At 41.8% G+C, this 20,992-nt stretch overlaps 1 protein-coding gene across 1 annotated transcript in view; it reads right to left on the bottom strand.

The window, feature by feature from the left end:
• The window catches only part of DCDC1 (doublecortin domain containing 1), a 574,603-nt gene that overhangs the window by 365,360 nt on the left and 188,251 nt on the right, over positions 1 to 20,992 (bottom strand). Inside the window, 1 exon segment of the mRNA XM_061610560.1 lies at positions 912 to 1,004. Coding sequence (XP_061466544.1) covers positions 912 to 1,004 — 93 coding nt within the window.

The raw sequence follows: 20,992 nt of genomic DNA, 5'->3' as shown, positions 1-20,992 counted from the left end.
AAAGAGGAAAGCACAAAAGCAGAACCACAACTGAACGTCAAGAAGACTAAAGTAATGACAACAGAAGATAAACGTAACTTTAAAGTTGACAGTGAGGACATTGAACTTGTCAAGGATTATCAATACCTTGGCACAGTCATTAACCAAAATGGAGACAATAGTCAAGAAATCAGAAGAAGGCTAGGACTAGGGAGGGCAGCTATGAGACAACAATAAAAGATCCTCCATTGCAAAGATGTATCACTGAACACCAAAGTCAGAATCATTCAGACCATGGTATTCCCAACCTCTATGTATGGAAGTGAAAGTTGGATAGTGAAAAAGTGGAAGAGAAGAATCTACTCATTAGAAATGTGCTGTTGGAGGAGAGTTTTGCGCATACCATGGACTGCAAAAAAGACAAATAATTGTGTGTTAGAACAAATTAAACTACAACTATCACTAGAAGCTAAAATGGTAAAACTGAGGTTATCATACTTTGGACACATAATGAGAGGACACGATTCCCTAGAAAAGACAATAATGCTGGGAAAAACAGAAGGGAGTAGAAAAAGAGGAAGACCAAACAAAAGATACATTGACTCCATAAAGGAAGCCACAGACCTGAACTTACAAGATCTGAACAGGGGGTGGTTTACAACAGATGCTATTGGAGGTTGCTGATTCATAGGGTCGCCATAAGTCGTAATCGACTTGAAGGCACATAACACACACGCACAAAAGTTTTATGATAATGATTTTAATCTGACATTTTATGTAAAAGCAACCAAAAGAACTTTTTGTTATGGGGCAACATATAAATGGAGGTGGGGATCATATGATAATGATTGCCATAAAATGCTATCTGTTCCATATACAAAATGATACATGTATAATAAATGTTATTTTCTTAAGGAATATCATTCACTTACTTCATCTTGTTCTAAATGTAATTCTTCCTTTTTCATTGATAGAATGCCTTTGTCTGTGATTTTCTGTTTCTGGCCATCAATGGCAGAATCCAGCTAAAAAGATGACAAAAGTTGTGAAAAGAAACATCATTTTCATCAACTGTTGATGGTAATTTCCTTGATCTTCCTACATTGAACAGAAAAAGAAGACCATGACTTCATGGCCTGTCTATTGGATACACCTGTTCCATCAGACACTCACGTTTTAGCATAATATTTGAATGGGGTATACTTGAGTAAAATGCAACATACTGAACTAAAAATTACTTCGTACTATGGAAACTGACATGTGGTTTAGGCCAACACCTGTTGGATTTTTCATGTGTATATACTTAAAACCTTAATCCACATCTGCATCTGGATGGAGGGACAGATACACCTGGTTGGCTGGATGGAAAGACATAACATTCCTGCAGTAAGAAAATTACAGAAGTGATTAGATTATCACATATGCTTAGATGAAGACTGGAAACTCAAGGCCAGTTCACCTCCAGTTGAAGTGGACTTCAAAATTTGCCATTGTTTGGATGAAATTGAATTCCACATGAAATACAAATGCAGTGGGTTGTATTAAGACATTGTGTAAGCAGAAGGCCATTCACACCATTGACCTTTCCTGCTCTCTCCTCCCAACCACAGCCCCCCTCCACAACTTCCAGGCCTTTTCTGAGGATCCCCTAACCCCCAGGAGAGACTTTTCAGTGAACCAAAGGCACTATAATAAAGAGGAGTGCTGAGAAACCCCCATTGTACAAAAGATCTTGTATTCATGCAAAGTTGGGACATAACCAAATGTCATTAATTTTCAATCTTTAATTTCATTTCTTTTCCATTACAGTTAAATAATACCACAACTTAACACATCATCCATCCAAACTTTTATTTTAAATTAGTCGCTTTGGAAGGGAACAATATGAAACAGAAGATTGGCTAGATGAAGGACTTGAGCTACATAGGATCTGATGGAGTGTATCCAACTAAGTCATTTTGCAAATGGAACAACTTCTCCTCATGTAACAGGACTTTCCCTCGCATGCCCCTGCACCCCATCCCACTCCAAAGCTGCTTGGGGGTTTACCCAACCCTCTGGAGCAGATTTGGGAGCAGTAGGGGTGGCGCATGAGGAGGAGGAATGGGATGGGAACGTCTGTTGTGCAAGCAAAAGTCATTCCACTTGCACAATGATGTGGATTTAACCCAGTGAGACTGTATATAAAAATCCCAGATTCAGATCTTCCCTTAGTCTATGAAGCTTTTTGAGTGGCTTTGGAATGGTCACTATTCCTTTGCTTAACCTCCAACACAGGGCTGTTTTGAGGATAAATTATATGTTTCTCTCTTCCACTGGAAGCATCATGTGAAGATCAGAAGCTAAAAGAGAACTATTTCCCTCATTTAAGATTATATTTCAGTAGCATTACTTGTATTGCCCTCTGGTAGGTATGAGACACATGATATCAACTTTGGACATTTACTATATACTAATTATTCATGCACTCAAACTCACTCACACACACACACACACACACACACACACGTTAAAGTCTGGATAAAACTTGCTCATGCAAGAGTCATATTGTCACATGATTGGGCACTGCTATGCCATCTGGATTAAAAGCCCAGTTGACAGGATTGGAGGCATAATGGATAGGTAATGATAAAATATATATGATGAATCCATCTCTCTTGCAAAATAAGAACAAAACAAAAAGATGATTATAACAGAGTACACACTGGGGGAAATTAAATGACCATTTGAGTACACTGTCTCTCATATCAATATTATCAAAACATAGATTATCTAAACAAGCATTTATATTTTTGTCTATACATTGTTAAGAGTTAAGCTGTTTAAATATATAATATTATAGTGTATACAAATTTAAATAAAAGTTGAATAAAGAGAGCATATTTTCACATTGGGAAATTATTATGCAGTGTTAATAGCATCTCCAGGTACCTAGACATAATGATAATATGCCTCTTTTTCTCTTTTTTTTAGGGTACAATTCTCCTGTCACTTATGCCTACTGCATATCTACTTTTGGCATAATTTAACTGGAAGAGACACATAATAGGTCTTGTTACGACTGTATGAAATCCTAGTTTGTTCTTGAGGCATTAAAGAATCCATTGTATGAAAAGCAAGTTACACTGCATTTCACAGAGACAACAGGTCGCTTATCCAACAGAACTGTGAGTTACTGCCCCTCTTTTGGGGATCAGTTCTCAGCACCCAATCCTTTCTCCCACTTTATCTAATGGGCACAGGATCAGGGTTTTTCCTATTTTTTATACAGAGTCAAGAAGTCAGGCTTACCACAGACACCTGACCATCTCTGAATTATCTAACAGATAATTGCTTTACATAAAGCAATACAGCTTGGTCCTTAATGGGTTCCTGCTGATATTTCCCTAACCCACAGTATATCTCCTGTCCCTCTTCAGTTTCTGGTTCCTTGCCCAGAATGGGAAGCTTTTACTTAGCTTTTGCTAATTTCAGTTATAGGGTGAAACTGAATGAAAGGGAGAAAAGTGATATCAGTTCCAGATGGTGCCAATACCATTCATGTCCTTCCAGTGAGGGCAGGTCTCCTTCCTGCAATCTCCCCTTCTCTCTGTAACTCCTCTCCTCGGTTGTGTCTGCTCTTTATACAGCAGTGGAGTAGCTGGGGGAGTACTGGGCAGCTAGCCGCTGCCAACACAAGTCACTTCCAACCAGACCACATTTTCATCCAGTCAGGCCAGGCCTGGAATAGAGCAGAAGGGAGCTTCAGTTGCACCCAACTGCTCACAAGAACAAATATGTCCAAAATGGCCATTTCCCAGAGTACTTTCCAATAAAGTATAAAATACAGTAGATAATAAACACACTAAAAGGTCTAGAAGCAGGAACTTGAGTTGCTACCTCAGCATTAAGAATAATTTACAAAACAGAAACAAGATAACTGTTAATGTTTTTTCAGCTGAGTTGGGTAACTGTTGTAGCTGAAATGTGTTTAAGACAACAGGAAGTGCAACAGAGATCAGCACCTGACACTGTCGACAAGATTTTCAGGAGTTGCACTGTCTCAGTCACTAGCCCTGCATCCTAATGAGATGAAAGATCTTGCTAACTCTGTGGGTTAGCAAGAAATCTAATCAGAATAACAGATTAATTACATCACAGATTGCAATTCACACACCCATCTTTTTTATTTATTTATTTAAAATATTGCTATCCTGCTCTTCTACCCTATAATAGGGCACTCGGAGGCTTACAATAAAATCGAGCACATATATAATAAAATTGTACACAATAAAAACCACAAAAACATTAAAATAAATTAAAATACATAAAATGCAATTAAAATATATAAAATAATATATATACATATACATACATGCATATATGCATACATAGGGAATGGTACTGAAGGGACTACTGAGGTAAAAATTAACACAGAAGGCATAAAATCAGTGTCAGGCTCTACCTTCAGTCCCTCCCAAAGGCTCTCTGGAACAAGATCGTTTTCAGAAGTCCCCGGAATACCATCAGAGAGGGAGCAGAGTGGGCTTCTTGGGGTAGGATATTCCCAAGCTTGGGGGCCACAGCTGAAAAGGCTCTCTCCCGCATGCCTGTCAGTCTAACATCTTTCACTCCAGGCACACAGAGGAGACCCGAGGTGGATGATCTTAAATCCTGGGCAGGTACATATGGGCATAAGAGGTCCCTCAGGTATATTGGTCCAAGGCCGTTTAGGGCTTTAAAGGTCAGAACCAGCAATCATGCTTAGGATAGGTGAAACTGACCGCAGAGGAGGGAGGGCTGGAGTGAGCAGAGGAGGAGGAAGAAGGAAGAGGGGGAGGAGAGGAAGAAAGGAGGAGAAGGGGAGAAGAGGGGGAAAGGCAGGTCTGATCATTTGCATGCTTGTTGAGTTCAATGGGATTTACTCCTGTGCAATCATGCTTAGGATAGGTAAAACTGACCATGGGGGAGGAGGCTATAGTATACAGCCATGTGGCTGTATAATAAATTTTGCCAGTGCTAGCTATGCTATAAGCCTGTTTTTCGAATTCCAGCTGCTTTCGTTATGGAATACATGATAGTATGCCGATTGCTGTTTTGCTGCGCAATACAGGAAAGCCAGCCATTTACACCTGCCATTTTAACTGGGTACCTTTTAACCAGAAAATTCAAAGTATAAATTGATCAGTCCAAACACCTTGGAGTAAAAGGTGTGAAACAAATGTAATAAATAGATTCAAATACATAAACATTGCCTTTATAGCATTATAGGCAGTTCCTGTGATTAAATCTCTCCCACTGAAATCTGTGGACTGCATTGTACTCAATATCCTAACTAATTTGAAATAGTCATATTGGTAATCAAAGAGCACCCAACTCCTGTATAACTTGGGACAGTCGAAAGGATGCCTTACATGCAGATCAATACACTTCAGCTTAAATACTGTGATAATCAGCTTCCATATGTATTGACAGGATTCCCTAATGGTCTGTTGCTAAACAAAGAAATGGGGCAAATTACTTATTTATATATACAAACCTTGGTGATAATGGCCAGCTGCAGGTATTTTTTTTGGAAAGTGCATTTTAATAAGGTTTTATTCAGCAGCGAAACAAATGGAGAAAAAGCAATTTGAACTACCATGTTTAGTGCAAAAGCTTTCTTTCTAACAACAGAATCAATCATTTGTCCAGATTGTGGAGAGTCAAAGTTAGTTACCGAAAAGAGATCCATATATAAAACAAGTCAATAATTCATTGTGCATTATTGTTGGCCCAAAGAAGTCTGCTTTCTAAAAGCTGGTCTGCTTCTCTTTGAATGAATGTCACTGTATTCAAAGAGTGGGAAAGCAGGTTTTTTGTTTCTAGCTTTTCCCTACTGCCATCTCTGTGTGTGGGGAAGCAAAATGGCTCTTCACTGTCTCTAGAAAATCACACTATGTGTAGTGCATAGTTCTGTTTTATGGCCACTTTGCAAAATTCCTTATTTTGGTAAATATTTTTGTGCTTATAATTTTGCTAACTTATCCGATCTTTAGAAATGTTTCAGAGATATTTACTACATCAAATCATATTAATATGATGTGTGTGTATCTTGTACACATGTGTTTTGCTGGATGCCGTCTATTGCCATACCTCCTACTTCTGGTGACTCACTGCTTGAACACAACCTAGCCATTCTGTGTTGTGGGAGAGAGTCTAGAGAATAAAGGCAACCAGTGCTTCCTGGTGAAGTGCTCCTCAGTGGGTTGTAGGCTCTCTGCCTGGCAGGGACAGACACCACAAGCAAATCTTTTATTTTTGAAACGGCTGTTTTGTGCAAAATCAGTAAATCGAAAAGCACACATTTGAAAAATAAAATATAAAAACAGGCCATTTTGCCCAATGTGAAATATTGTTGAAACATCGTCTTTGGTGAAAGTTAATTATTGTACTATTCCACCAACAAAACCTTTTTTAAGAAAAGCTAATGTGTGCACATAGGTAAACAAACACCAGCGTGCATGCCCGCAATGGACCCCAGGTTTCCAGAACTTCTGGGGGATGAGAAAGTGGTGAATACACCCCATCAAGCACTGCCCACTAGTGTCAACAGAAAGACTGAGATAGATTTAAATGAAAAATGTATGTGTCCTTCCCAAACTCGAAGAACTCAGACTCAGACATGGCTATTGCCTTTTTCTTTTGAAAGTAAGAGAAAGTTTCAAATCAGTGCACTTCATGAATCTATTTACGGATTACTCAGAACTCAGCATCTCTCTAGGTCTAACTAGGCACAACTTTGCTGCACTAAAATGTTGACTCAGCAACTACTCTCCCCCCAGCTTAAGTAAGATTGGGCGAGCACCCTACTTGCATGTGCTAACTGTCACTGTTGGGAGTGTGCGTGCAGGCAAAAACTCCACCTCAACTGTACCTGTTGAATTTCCCACCATATTCGCCTCCTGGTGCAAGGTGAAGGTGGAGCCTCCATCACCGTCCCATCTTCCCCCTCAAAGGGAGGAGGGCTGCCTGCTGGAGACGTGGGTGCAGGGAGAGGGGAAGCATCAGGCTGGGAAACAACTGGCTGGTCAGGTTGACTCTCCACAGGAGTATCCAGAGCTGCTGGGGTTGAGCTGGGGTTGAGTCCAGAACTGGAGCACCTTCTGAATCCAACTCCCCGCTTAGCCCCTCACTGGCTTGACCATCCCACTCTAAGGGCTTATCCAAAAGGAGCGGGATAATCCACGGTTTCCATATTCGGTTTGTCATATGATAGTCCTCACTTTGCCTTTTAGTTCGCTCTTTCCCAATTAAAAAAAACCGCTTTTTTGCACCCGCACACGCAGCGGTAAGACCCCTACATTCTTTTTGCTTTTTCCAAGCTCCGCCTCTAAAACCTCCCCCTATCAACCAATTGGTCAGCAAAAAAATTACGTATGCTCCTCTCCCCCTTTGCAACGAAGCACAATATGGCTGTAAAGGAGTTCTCGCCTCAGAAGGAAAGGCTGCTGGTCAGTTTCACGCCTGCCTTGTTTGTATTTGCGATATTATGCTTAAACAAATGTATGCTTTTCTGCCTTTATTGATATTTAAGGAGATACACACACTGGCAATTGCACTTATTTCTCCAAAAAAGCAAGAAACCTGTCACACACACCCTTCTCCCTTTCCTTCCCACGGAGAATGAAATTGCTTTCTGGAGCAGACTTGAAACCGACCAGCAAACCTTTTCTTGTTTGTATTTACGATATTACACTTAAACGAATGTATGCTTTTCTGCCTTTATTGATATTTAAGGAGATACACACGCTGGCAATTGCACTTATTTCTCAAAAAAAGCAAGAAACTGTCACACACACCCTCCTTCTCCCTTTCCTTCCCACGGAGAATGAAATTGACAAAGTTTTCTGGAGCAGGCTTGAAACCGACCAGAAGCCCTTTTCTTGTTTGTATTTGCCATATTACACTTAAAGAATGTATGCTTTTCTGATTTGAAGCAAAAACCCCAGCAAGTAGAATGAAATTGACAAAGCTTTCCGGAGGCAGGCTGAAACCAACCCCCCCCTTCTCGCTTGCTGTGCATTGCAGATCTCACCCAGAGCGGCCGCCCAGTTTGCAGGCTGGCAAAAAATAAAATGCATCTGTGCAGTAGTTGCAGACACACACCCCCAACACCCCACCATTGCGATGATTGGTTCAATTTTTCCGGGCTTATTCTTGCACATGCACAAAAGTGCAGATACGTGATTGGCTGGAATGAGGAGAAGGGGCAAGGGGAAACGCCCAAGAACTGCCCATCAGCTGTAAAGTCCACGGTATTGCATCCTAACTCCTGAAGGCATAGCGATGATTCCCGATTTTAAACAGCAAATCGCATTTTTGCCGGTATTGGAAGGAGCGGATTTAACCTGTGAAAATGCATAACAGCGCGAGAGGTCATTTGGATGACCGAAAAATAATGAACACACATAGCGGGCGTGTCACACATTTTACAGTCGTCTGGATGAGCCCTAAGTTCTCCTTCTTCTCTGTTTCTTTCTTGTCAGTCCACATCCCTCCAGCAGGGCTCACAACAGTATGCATAGAATGGGATTTTTATTCTCCAATTCATCTCAGTGGATCACAGCATAAAAACGTATAGTATGGGTGACCTCTATAATACAGGCCTTGCATTGACCCCAAGCTTGCTGATCTCAGGAAGTCATGTACCAACAGAGTTAACAAGTAATGCAGAAAGTTCCGAATTCTGGGCTTGCTCAGAAATAATCTCTTTAACTAAACAATGGTCTGTGCCCAGGTTAAAGCTTGAGTCAGCAAAACTCACACAAGATAAAGTTTAAGTTAATTTACATGAGTACAATTTCTCCAGAAGCTGCAAGTAAAGTTTAACTCCAGGACAGGTAGAACAATCAAGAGTTAGGAAATTCTTTTATGTACTGAATTGCTCCCTAGGATTCCCTCTCCCAACTTACATTTAGTCCAATGAAGACTCAAAGTACAGTAGGGCCCCACTCACAAGGCAGGTTAGGTTCCAGACCCCCACCGGAAAGCAAAAACCACCAGAAAGTGGATCAGCTGTAGCGTGGAGGTTTGGAACCTAACCCGCTGATCACACCAGAGGAGGAGAAGATCAGATCTTCCTCTCCTCCAGCGCGATCAGCTCGAGTGGGAGTCTGATCGCACCAGAAGAGGAGATCATCTTCCCCTCCTCTGGTGTGATCAGCTGGAGTGCAGAGAGCTCCAGCCCCCTCTCCAGCTGATTGCCCCGCTGGCGCCATATTAGTGGAACGCCAAAAAGCAGGGCGCTGAGAAGCGGGGCTCTACTGTATATTTAAGCATAGCATTTTGGGGGAGTCGGTAGCACCTTGCAGGTCTCCAACAACTTCATATACATACATTCACACATACACGTGTAACATGTGGGGGGATGAAAGTGCACAAGGAAAAAAAAGATCTGTGCAATAGATCTGTGCAATCTGTAATCTGCAACATATGTGCACATTAACACACTAGTATGTACCTAACCACACACAGACTCACATTTTCTCCTTTCTCTTGGGTAGCCAAATGCAAGTTAGGAAAGGATCCTATACCTTCTAACAGTTGTTCAGAAGGTCTTAGAATTTTATTTTATTTATTACATTTATATGGTTCACCTGCTGAAATGCTATCTTTTTACACAACTATTAAAGGTAAATAAGCTCTAGATTCCTTTACCTTTGGCCACTATCTCTTTTGGACCCATTTTCCTGATTCTTCTTTGCTTAGAAATCATCAGCCTCATTTGTGCAACACTTCCATTTAATCCACGTGTCTGTGGTGGTCCACATTATTTATTTACAAGCAACTGTGACATTATTACATCGGATGTCAGACCCAAAATTATGTGGGTCATCATAGATTAAATGGCAATGTGGGTAAATGAGGTCAAAGAATACAGGTGAAAATCATGCCAATGGCATCAAAACAACAAACATCCCTAAAATAACTGAACAGACGTCTGTGTTGGAATTGCTTTTTTAAAAAATATGTTTTTAAAGATGTTTTGTTTTAATATATTTTAAAGTCTGTTTTTAAAATGTTTTAGAGAGTTTTTAGTGTTTTTGTTTGCAGCCTTGGGTTCCTACTTGGAGGAGGGGCAAGATATTTATTAAATAAATGAAAATAAAACTAACAGTGAGAAACACTTTTCATCTCTCTCTCACACACACACATGAAGGAAGGTAAGTGGACAAACACTTTCAGCTCAGCTGTAACTGAAAACCAATTACTTTTTAAAGGCAAAATAAATACTTGCTTCCTGTAAACATAAGCTATGGAATATTTGTGGTGCTTGCACTGGGGTTGGACATATTTTACTAAAACTGCCAAATGAATATTTATTTATTTATCAAAAGATTTCTGTAGTGCTTTTCATTTACAGAAATACCAAAGCAATTCACACTAATAAAGCATAACAAATCCAGCAAAAATAAATAAATAACTATGTAAAAATTAGGTTTTTGGAACAACATCCATTATGATAATTAGTAACAGAGCGATTCAAGCTGTGTTCAGCATATACTCAGACAGACAGGAATAGATATAGACTGCTGATGGGGACAGACAACCACCAGGACATAACTCAGGTGCTTAAAAGCTTGCACTGGTGGCCCATATGTTACTGGGCCAGGTTCAAGGTTCTTGTATTAATTTACAAGGCCCTTAACAACTTGGGTCCAGGATATCATAAGGACCACCTGATCCCTTATATCCTGGCCTGATCAGTGAGATTTGGGAAGGGGGGGTTCTGTTGCTGGTCCCCCATGACTCAGAGGCACACTTCATAACTACTAGAAGCCATGTGTTCAGTGTAGTCGGCCCAAGCCTGCGGACTCCCTCCCAAATGAGATTAGATAGGCACTTTAGGTGTATGACTAAGGGTGCAACCCTGTAAGGTTGCCAGGTCAGAAGCATCCCAAACCCTGAGATTTCAGGAGCAGGCCATAGTGATGTCACAGGGACAGGTCTTAGTGATGTCACAGGGGTGGGCCCTAGTGATGTCATTAAGCATGATACCTTAAGCATCAACCACAGTTGCTTGGAGCACACAATTAAAACAAAAACATTTCTCTGATTGGAAATTAAGATAGAAACCTTAGCTAAAAGATGGAGCATGGATAGGGAACATTTAATCTAGCCTACTTGCTTCTCACAAGAAGGGTTTAAGTGCCCTCAGCCCAGGCCACTGTCAGAAGAAAGGAGCCTAGTGTTGTGGAGATGTTAGATAGGAGCACACAGGAGTAAAGATGGATGTCCCTGAAGGCTGCAATTCTAAACACAATTACCAAGCCCCATAGAACTCAACAGGACTTACTTCTGAATAGATATGGTTTGGATTGTGCTGTTGGTAAAGTTTCACTAGCGATCCTCTGCAGAGATGTCCATATACAAGCAGGGTTGGCACCCCCTATCTGGAATGCCCTGCTGCCCCTACCTTTTAAAATGGCTGTTCCAAACGTCTTTACAGATTTGACCATTTCAGAAAGAGGTCTGAGAAATGACTAAGAATAAGAAGATTATCTACCCTTTTCCGTCAACCTTGTGGGCTACTATAAACTCACTTTGACAGCCAACACAATTCCAGTGAGTAATAATTGACAGAGAGAAAATACAAATGGTGTGATGGGTCTTAGACCCCTTACTTTTTTGGGAGCAGGGATCCAAAAGCGTCCCTATGTCTCCAGCATCCTATGAGCCGATCAGCATGAAAGGGGAGTGTTAGCCACTGACAAGAGTCTTCTAACATGCTTCCTGGTCCTTTCCTGGTGACTAGAGTCAATCAGAGTGAAAGGAGGTGAGTTAACCACCAAGAAGATTCTTCTCAGTAGCTAACACTCTCTTTCATGCTCATGGGCTCCTAGGGATGTCTGTTGTTGTGGGAGAAGGCATTAACAAAGATGTCATTCTCAGCCTAGCAGCAAAAAAGGGAGAGGGCTGTGGCTGTGACTGTCATTAAGAGACCTTGCACTTCTGAATTTGCCACTGCACTACTGCCTATCTCCATTCAGGAGACCAAGGGCGGGGAGCACCTGCCTGCACCAGCAGAGCTCACTGGAAGGAAAAGAAATGTATGTGTCCTTCTGCTTCCCTTCCTGCTGGCATAACATCTGCCAGAACTGGGGGCCACAGGACAGAGCCAAACAGGGTCAGGATGTAGCATAAGTCCCCTCCCCTCATTTCCATCCCTGGAATACCCCCATTTTGGGCCTTGCGCCAGTCTCAACTGCACAGTCAAGACTTTGCTGCTCCTGGGTAATGGTGGAATTCCCTGGCGGCAGCATGGATGTGCCCAGGTTGGGGATTCCTGCTGATGCAGACTGGCTGTGCTGACACCCTCCCTCCTTCTCCACAGTTACACAGGATCCTGAATTCCTTTGGCCTAGTATAACTACCAGCTGTAGTACAGGCAGCTATTGTAGGGTTGCCGGATGTCCGGTTTTTGGCTGGAGACTCTGGATTTTTTGGGCCCTCTCTGGGTCTCCAGGTGAGTCAGGGTAATCTCCGGACTCTTGGCTTTCATTTTAAAAAAATAAGTTTCTAGGTGGTTTGGTCCCTGAGATATACACCAAAACGTCAGCTGCCCCCTCCGCAACTTGAGTGAAATGATCTCTTAGCTGGCTGCTCTAACCCCGCCCTTTCAGGTTTGTAGCCAATAAGTGAAGTTAGGGTTGTGATTGAGAAGGGATTTTTGGGCCTACAGGCAGTACCTAAACTGCATTGCAAATGTAGAAAACTATTGTTTTTTCCTGTTTATCTGAAAATCTAATAAATTGAATAAGTATATACCTTTCAGCCTTTTTTTCTGTTCTGTGTAGGAGTCAAACAAGTTTAAATTTTCCTGGACTGTTGAAGATGGCACTGTTTTGAAAACCTTCCCAATATGAAGCTTTAATCCAATACTTGTTTTTCTGGGAGTAAAGATGCAATGCTAATCACATATACCCAGAATAAACCCCACTAAATTCAATAGGACTTCCTTTTCTGAAGACATGGTTAGGATTGTGCTGTAAATTAATGGGAGTTTTGAGTGAACATACCTAAGGATTGTGCTTGTGTTGTAAATCTTTCTCTTTCCCTCCAATCCTATTTTTAAAGCAATTAGGCAGGGCTTACATAGGTATCACTGCATTTATATGTAGGAAACTAATACTGATGTTATTTAAAAAAAAATGTTCTGCAATGACGAACTGGTTTTGACAATAACCTATTATTTGGGGTCTATGTATTTTTACATCTTGTGTATGTGTGTGTGTGTGTAGTCTTCCCAAGAACCCTGTGAGGTAGGATTGCCAATTGGAAACCAAGGCAGCTCACAACAAGAAATAAATCCCTTTAAAATCCAATAACCATATAAACAGTTCCAAAACAGCTTAAAGTAGCATGATTCTGAATTTTGGGTTGGGTGAGTGTTCCTTATCCCTTGAGGGTGCAGTTCTGTGCACTCTTCCCTGTTTAAGTAAGTCCCATTGAATACATTGGGACTTGCTTCTGAGTAAACAAACAAAGGATTGCACTATAAATATTTTTACAGGTTGTGTAAATAATAAACATATTTGATAGTCATGCTTATATAAATATTTTCTCATACAATGTCCCGATAAGTATCTGATTTCACACTATAGTTGTACAGTATTACTTCCTCTACATTTTCATTGTGCCCTTCTTCCTTGGGGTGTTCATGGTTCCCCTCTGTTGTTTTCATCCTGAGGGACAGATTAGGCTGAGAGATGGTGAGTAGCCAGTGGTCACCCAGTAAACTTTAGAGCTTATTTCCATTTTAAAAAATTAATTAAAACGATTTACATGCAGGCAATGTTTATTAAGTAGATCCACACAATACATGTGAAGCACATCCAACTTGCATTTAAACCACATGACTTCCCCTAAAGAATCCTGGGAAGTATAGCTTCCTCCACCACCCTTAACAAACTACAGTTCTCATGATTCTGTGGCGGGATTCATGTGCTTCAAATATGTGTTGAATGTGCTTCAAATGAATGATGTGGATCTGCACTAAGCATGATGTGCATTCATTAGTGAATTGAAAAGAACAATGATACTTTTTTAAACAGGGGAAGGGTTGTAGCTCAATGGTAGGGCATAGGCTTTGCATGCAAAGGTCCAAAATTCAATTTCTGGAAAAGACTATTGCCTTGAACCCTGGAGAGCCAATAATAAAACCAACAATGAGTTTAAAATAGATAAAAGACACATTAGCTTCTACCTGCCTGGTTAGTGTTATTTCTAATGAACATATTAACTGTCCCATTCTGATAAATTTCTTTCATTTATTTTCAATCTTTCTCACTCTAAGTTACACCAAAGTCACTTAAAAACATACTTAAAGAAAATAGTAACATTTGGTTTGTAGAAGGATTCAGGGAGGGGAGCCTAATCATGCATTTTGCCCCAGGCCCAATGCCAGCTTTCAGCAGCCTTGAGTAACAATGCAATCCTGCACAAATGAGTTCAGAAATAAATTCAATGAGGCTTACTACCTGATAAATGGTTATCGGATTGCAGCCTTAGTCTGGATCTAATCTACTGTGATGTGGATCTTCAGTTGCATTAAAATGTTAATTCTGTAAATTAAATACACAGTTCAGTCATATATATTAATGACTCGCATTAGAGTTGTGTTATTGCTGAGAATTTGCAAGGTAATAGATTAGTCCTTAGTTCTGGGGGATATTGTATAGGTTTACATAACATAAACGGATTTTTAGCAAAGAGCAAATAATATAACTTTCTTTTCAAAAATCATGTTTAGAGTAAGGAAATGTTTCTGCATGACTCTAAAGGATAGCCCATAGTTTTCAGTCAAAAGATATCTGATTCAGCATAATTTGAAGATTACCGATTTGTAGTCAGAGTATATTTTTTTATTATTTGATTTTATTTATATTCTGCCCTTCCTCCCAGTAGGAGCCCAGTAGGAGAGTATTAGTTAGATATTACCTTGACTGGATTGGCTTCACCTACCAGTGTCCCAAAATGATACAAGCCGCTTGGGCTGCTTTCACACATGGGGCTTATTGTGTCAGTTTTGAGGATTAAAATGGTAATGCTTCTGTCCCAATTTCTAAAATACCTTTCACATTGCAGTACCAGTTGTGTTAAGACACTGTGGCTTTTTTGGCCAATAAAGTGGCATTTTGCACATATATCTTTCGCACTGCTACAGCAAACAATGACGTGTTTTCATCCCTCACCAGTTATACACATGTACACTGTAGTCCCCACTGTGGAGGAGGTCTAAGATCTTGTCCCATCACCTCTCCCTTTAGCATCTCACATTATTTTTGTGGGGCTACATACATCAGAATACTGGTACAATTTTCATAAGTCTTTACATGCATATAAAGGGCAGGAACACATTGCATGTTGGAATGCCTGCCATGTGAGCTGCTGCAGCTAGCACAAAACTCCCACAATTTCCCAAACTCCCAAGTTTGCAAACGAACTATGTGTAGAATCATTTATCACAGAAATGAAACTAAACTTCCACTATATTCTACTAGATCTCTGGAACTAGCTTTTACATCGTGTGAAAGATAAATTAAAATGCATAAATTACAAGGTAAGAAATTGTTGGAATAACTGAATAAATTGCAGTGTGAAAGCAGCCATGGGATTTATTGTGTTAGTTTAACTGATTATGATGGTGGTGCTTATGTTCTGATTTCTAACATTCCTTTCACACCACAGTACCTGTTGCATTAAGGAACCATGGCTTTTTACCAATATAGTGCCATGTCACACTAAATTTCCTTCACACCACAACAACCAACTACAGACTTGTTGCCATCACCTTAGGCACATGAGCAGTGCAGCTCCCTGTATGCTGAATTACCAGTACAATTTTTGTTGGGTGAACTGAGGCAAGCCTAAAGGATGGGAATGCATCACATGGTGGGATACTGTATCACAGCCTTTCACCTAAGTGGCTGCAGCTAATGCAAAGTTGCTACAATTTTCTGGGTTTCAAGGCTTACAAATGGATTATTTCTGGAACTGTTTATCATGGAAATGAATGCTAAACTACCACTAGATTCCGCTAGATTTCTGGAACTAGTTTTTACATAATGTGGAAGATAAAATAAAATGCGGAAATTATGAGGTAAGGAATCTTTGGGGAAATGGAATAAAGTACAGTGTGAATGCTGTCTAAGAGTGCTATAATGGCTTAGGAGACTGAAATGTAAAGTTGGAACTATTGTTACTGTCTTCCTTTGAGCTCTCAAGTCATCCAACTCATACTTTAAAAATAATAACCGTTCTTGGTCAACTTCCAGCCTTATCATTTTAGGAAAAGGTATTGATTCAACAGCCATACAGAAACCTCAAGTGCATTTTAACAACATGTTGAGCCCCAACTCCCCCAGGAGGAGCAGGGAGATGAGTCAGTCGAACCCCAGCCTCCTCAGATAGATCAGGGAGAGGAGCCAGAGGTGGGTGAGGTGGTGGTGGAATTCACCTCAAGATATTGCTAACAACACTGCCAGCCTAGGAAAAAACCCGACCCTGAGATAATGGCTGGAGCGACACTGCAGGAGGAAGCTCCTCTACCCAAGAAATATGTGGAGTACCGGGATGTGTTTGACAAAAATGAAGCCGACCAACTGCCCCCCCCACCAGCCATATGAGGAGCGTCCATTCCGTCCGGGTTCATCTATTCCCTGTCAGAGCCGAGTTGGCAGCACTGAGGGAGTTTCTAGACACAAACCTGAAGAGAGGCTCCATTCAACCCGCTCAGTCCCTGGCCGGGGCACCTCTGCTGTTTGTTAAGAAGAAAAACGGAGAGTTACGCCCGTGTAATGATTACAGGGCACTGAATCAGATCATCATCCCCAACAGCTACCCCTTGCCACACATCACGGAAATGTTGGAGTGATTGCGGTCTGCCAAGATCTATACCAAGCTCGATTTGAGGTGGGCTTACAATCTGGTGCGAATAAAAGAGGGGGATAAGTGGAAGACCCCCTTCAAGACCCAATATGGACAGTTCAAGTACTTGGTGATGCCATTTGGGCTATCTAATGCCACAGAGGTCTTCCACAATTTCATGAATGACATCTTTCAGGACTGTTTGGATTGATTCATGATTGTGTATTTGGATGTTATTCTGATATATTCTGACTCCCACAAAGAACACGAAGAACGTGTGAAGGCTGTGTTGCGGTGCCTCTGGGAACATCGCCTCTATGCCAAGTTGGAGAAGTGCAGGTTTGACGTGACCACACTGGACTTCTTGGGGTATCGCATCTCACCAGGCGGGGTAGAGATAGATCCGGGCAAGGTTCACTGCGTTCTCATGTGGCAACCTCCTCATACAAAGAAAGAGTTACAGTGCTTCCTGGGGTTTGCCAATTACTACCAATAGTTCATCGCAAACTACTCTGACAAGACAGCGCCCCTCACGGATTGTTAAAAGGGGCCGGGTCCCTTTTACTGGACAGAAGCTGCACAGCAAGCCTTTGAAGAGTTGAAGGGGAGGTTCGCCTCGGAGCCCATTTTACAGTACGCAGACCCCATGTTCCTCTTTGTGGTTGACACGGACGCTTCGGATGTGGCCATCGGAGCAGTGCTTTTACAACCAGCACATAAAGGGGGAGGCCTGAGATCCTGCGCTTATTTCTCAACGGAAGTTGACCAGTTCAGAGCAAAACTACACCATGTGGGAAAAGGCATTGCTGGTCATCCAAGATGTCTTTGAAACTTGGCGGCATCACCTAGAAGGAGTGCAGCACAAGATCGAAGTGCGCACTGACCATCAGAATTTGGAGAGTCTGCAGACCACCCACAAATTGAATCAGAGACAGGTGCGATGGGCACAGTTCTTTGCCCGCTTCCACTTCAAAATTCACTACATCCTGCAAGCACAGAACAAGCCAGTGGACATGTTGTCCTGCAAGCCAGCATACCTAGAGAGCCTGATCCCGAAACTGCCACAATTAATCATACCTCCCGAAAAGATATTAGTGGGGGCATGTCAAGAGTCCTGGGTGATGGAGCTGCAAGCAGTGCAAGAGCAGGATCCCTTTGCCAAAGAGAAGTACTCTGAGTTAGCAACACAACCCAATGAGAGTAGCGAGGGTTTCGTGCTGAAGGGAGGGATGCTGTACCATCACGAAGCCATGTATGCGCCTCCCGGAGAGGTGAAAGCCAAGGTGCTGCACCAATGTCATGACTCCTCCACCACAGGGCATTTTGGAGTCTACAAAACCTTACAAGCTGTCGCCAGGGACTTCTAGTGGCCTCTGATGAAATGAGAAGTGGGGCATTACGTCTAATCCTGCCCCACCTGCGCTCAAGCCAAGCACGCCACTGGACAGCCTGCTGGGCTTCTAGAGGCCCTTCCGGCCCCCCAAGGACCCTGGCAGATGGTCACCATGGACTTTGTCACTGATCTTCCTTCCTTGCAGGGGAAAACCACCGTGTTGGTAGTAGTGGATGCTTTTATGAAAATGGGGCATTTCATCCTGTGCACAGGACTTCCAAACACTCAAGAGATGGCCTGGCTCTATGTGCAGCTAATGGGGAATTGTATATATCCACACATATATAATCATAGATATTAAGAAGGCCCATTTCTTTTATAATCATAAGGAGTTAAATATTGAACTTCAGGCCTATTGGGGTCCTAAGATTCATGCTTACAGGGAGCCCTGAATCTTAAACATTTAATTCAGACTTAGGTAAAAACCTGTTGCCATGGCAACAGGTCACAGCGATCTCCTGTTTTCTTGCCAAATCGCCGATACCTGACTAGGCTGAGATTAATTATTTATTGTTCAGAATCAAGGAGCGAGAGGAAGTTGTGACTGATGTAATAAGTAGAGACTGCCAATGTTTGTTGTAAAGCAAGAACTCTACCTAGGGGGGAAATTATGAAACATATTGGAAGTTTTAATGAAGAGGAATAGTGGAACTTTAGTAATGATTGTAAACAATCCAATGTATTAAATTTACAACTTTATAAGTGTGTTTTCATTAAGAAAAGAGTGCATCTGGGGTGGCCTGCTTGCCTGCCTCTATATTTCTGAGGCTGAAGGATACTGGTTAACCAGAGTTATCCAGTTTTCTCTTTGCTGTGTGGCTTCAAGATGAAGCTCTAGTTTCTTAATTAATCTCCTCTCTTGAGCTATGTATTTTATAAGTAAGGAACTGGGATTTCTGAGAAAGTATAAGGACACAAGAACCCCTATAGCAAAGGAATAGAACTGGGGGTGCTCATACATTCACATACACCCTGAGTTAAGTTCTCAAAATATTGTCAGATGTACCAGGGTCAGCCTGACTAATCAGAAACAATGCAACAATGGCATATGGAATGTACTGGGTATGCTTGAAAACATATTCACAGTAGTAACTGTTCTAACTAGAACCAAAATTCATTAGTCTTGAAGAGACAGTAGGACAATGGTAACATTTATGATATGGACAGAATTTTGGAAATCACTACTGGAGTTAGCTAATGCTTTCAGATTGGTTTGGAACGATGTTATGTGGGCAAGGACACATGAGATTGGTGAAATCACTGTCACATGCTGTAATTGTAGTCTATAAAAGAAGCTTCCACGCAGTGCCTCAGTGCAGTCTCTCCTGGATGTTTCTGGAAGCTGACGCTGCATGTGCATATGCATATGCTTGTAAAGAATAAAGGCCTACCTTTTTGCTTCAATCCTGTGTCTTCAAATTTATTTAAGGACCCCCAGCAAAAGATCCCAATGGAGAGGAAAATTTTTCCATCACAGCATGTGTACCACTTCCACGGGCTCCTGGACAGTTTGGTTTCTGACCGAGGAACACAGTTCACGGCCTGCTTCTGGCAGGCGATGTGGCAAATCCTGCAGAGTGAATGGGGACTTTTCTCATCCCATCACCCACAGATGGATGGACAGACGGAAAAAGTTAACGCCACATTAGAACAATACCTGCGCTGTTATGTCAACTACCAGTAGGACAACTGGGTGTCTTTTCTACCCCTAGCGGAGTTCTGTTATCATGGAATCATAGAACCATAGAATAGTAGAGTTGGAAGGGGCCTATAAGGCCATCAAGTCCAACCCCCTGCTCAATACAGGAATCCAAATCAAAGCATTCCCGACAGATGGCTGTCCAGCTGCCTCTTGAAGGCCTCCAATGTTGGAGAGCTCACAACCTCTGTAGGTAATTGGTTCCATTGTCGTATGGCTCTAACAGTTATGAAGTTTTTCCTGATGTCCAGTTGAAATCTGGCTTCCTGCAACTTGAGCCCATTATTCTGTGTCCTGCACTCTGGGACGACAGAGAAGAGATCCCAGTCCTCCTCTGTGTGACAACCTTTCAAGTATTTGAAGAGTGCTATCATATCTCCCCTCAGTCTTCTCTTCTCCAGGCTAAACATGCCCAGTCCTTTCAGTCTCTCCTCATAGGGCTTTGTTTCCAGTCCCCTGATCATCCTTGTTGCCCTCCTCTGAACCTGTTCCAGTTTGTTTGCATCCTTCTTGAAGTGCGGAGACCAGAACTGGACGTAGTATTCAAGATGAGGCCTAATCAGTGCTGAATAGAGGGGGACTAATACTTCACACGTTTGGAAACTATACTTCTGTTAATGCAGCCTAATATAGCATCTGCCTTTTTTGCAGCCACATCACGCTGTTGGTTCATATTCAGCTTGTGATCAACAACAATTCCAAGATCCTTCTCACATGTCGTATTGCTAGATTCCGAGCTGGTTTCACTGCTGTCACAAGATACCATCAGGGCCAATTTAGGTCTGATCATTCCTGCCATTGCCACTGTGAGCAGTGGTGGCCTCACCACTCTGCAAAGCCCTGCCGATAGGGTTGGGGTGGGGGTTTGGATTGCACCCTTCATTAAACTTCAAGCGGGAAACATCCAAAGAAAGTAGTAATGGAAAACTGGTCCTGCTTTCATCCAGTGTTAAAATAAGCATAATGTTCAGTATGCTCCTGAAAAATCCTTTCAGCACTGTGAAGACTTTATGGTTCAGGCAAATTTATTT

This window comes from Rhineura floridana, chromosome 2 (genome assembly GCF_030035675.1).
Source record: "Rhineura floridana isolate rRhiFlo1 chromosome 2, rRhiFlo1.hap2, whole genome shotgun sequence".
Taxonomy (NCBI): Eukaryota; Metazoa; Chordata; class Lepidosauria; order Squamata; family Rhineuridae; genus Rhineura; species Rhineura floridana.
The sequence above is the reverse complement of the archived record's forward strand: the minus strand, read 5'-3'. Positions and strand labels throughout refer to the sequence as shown.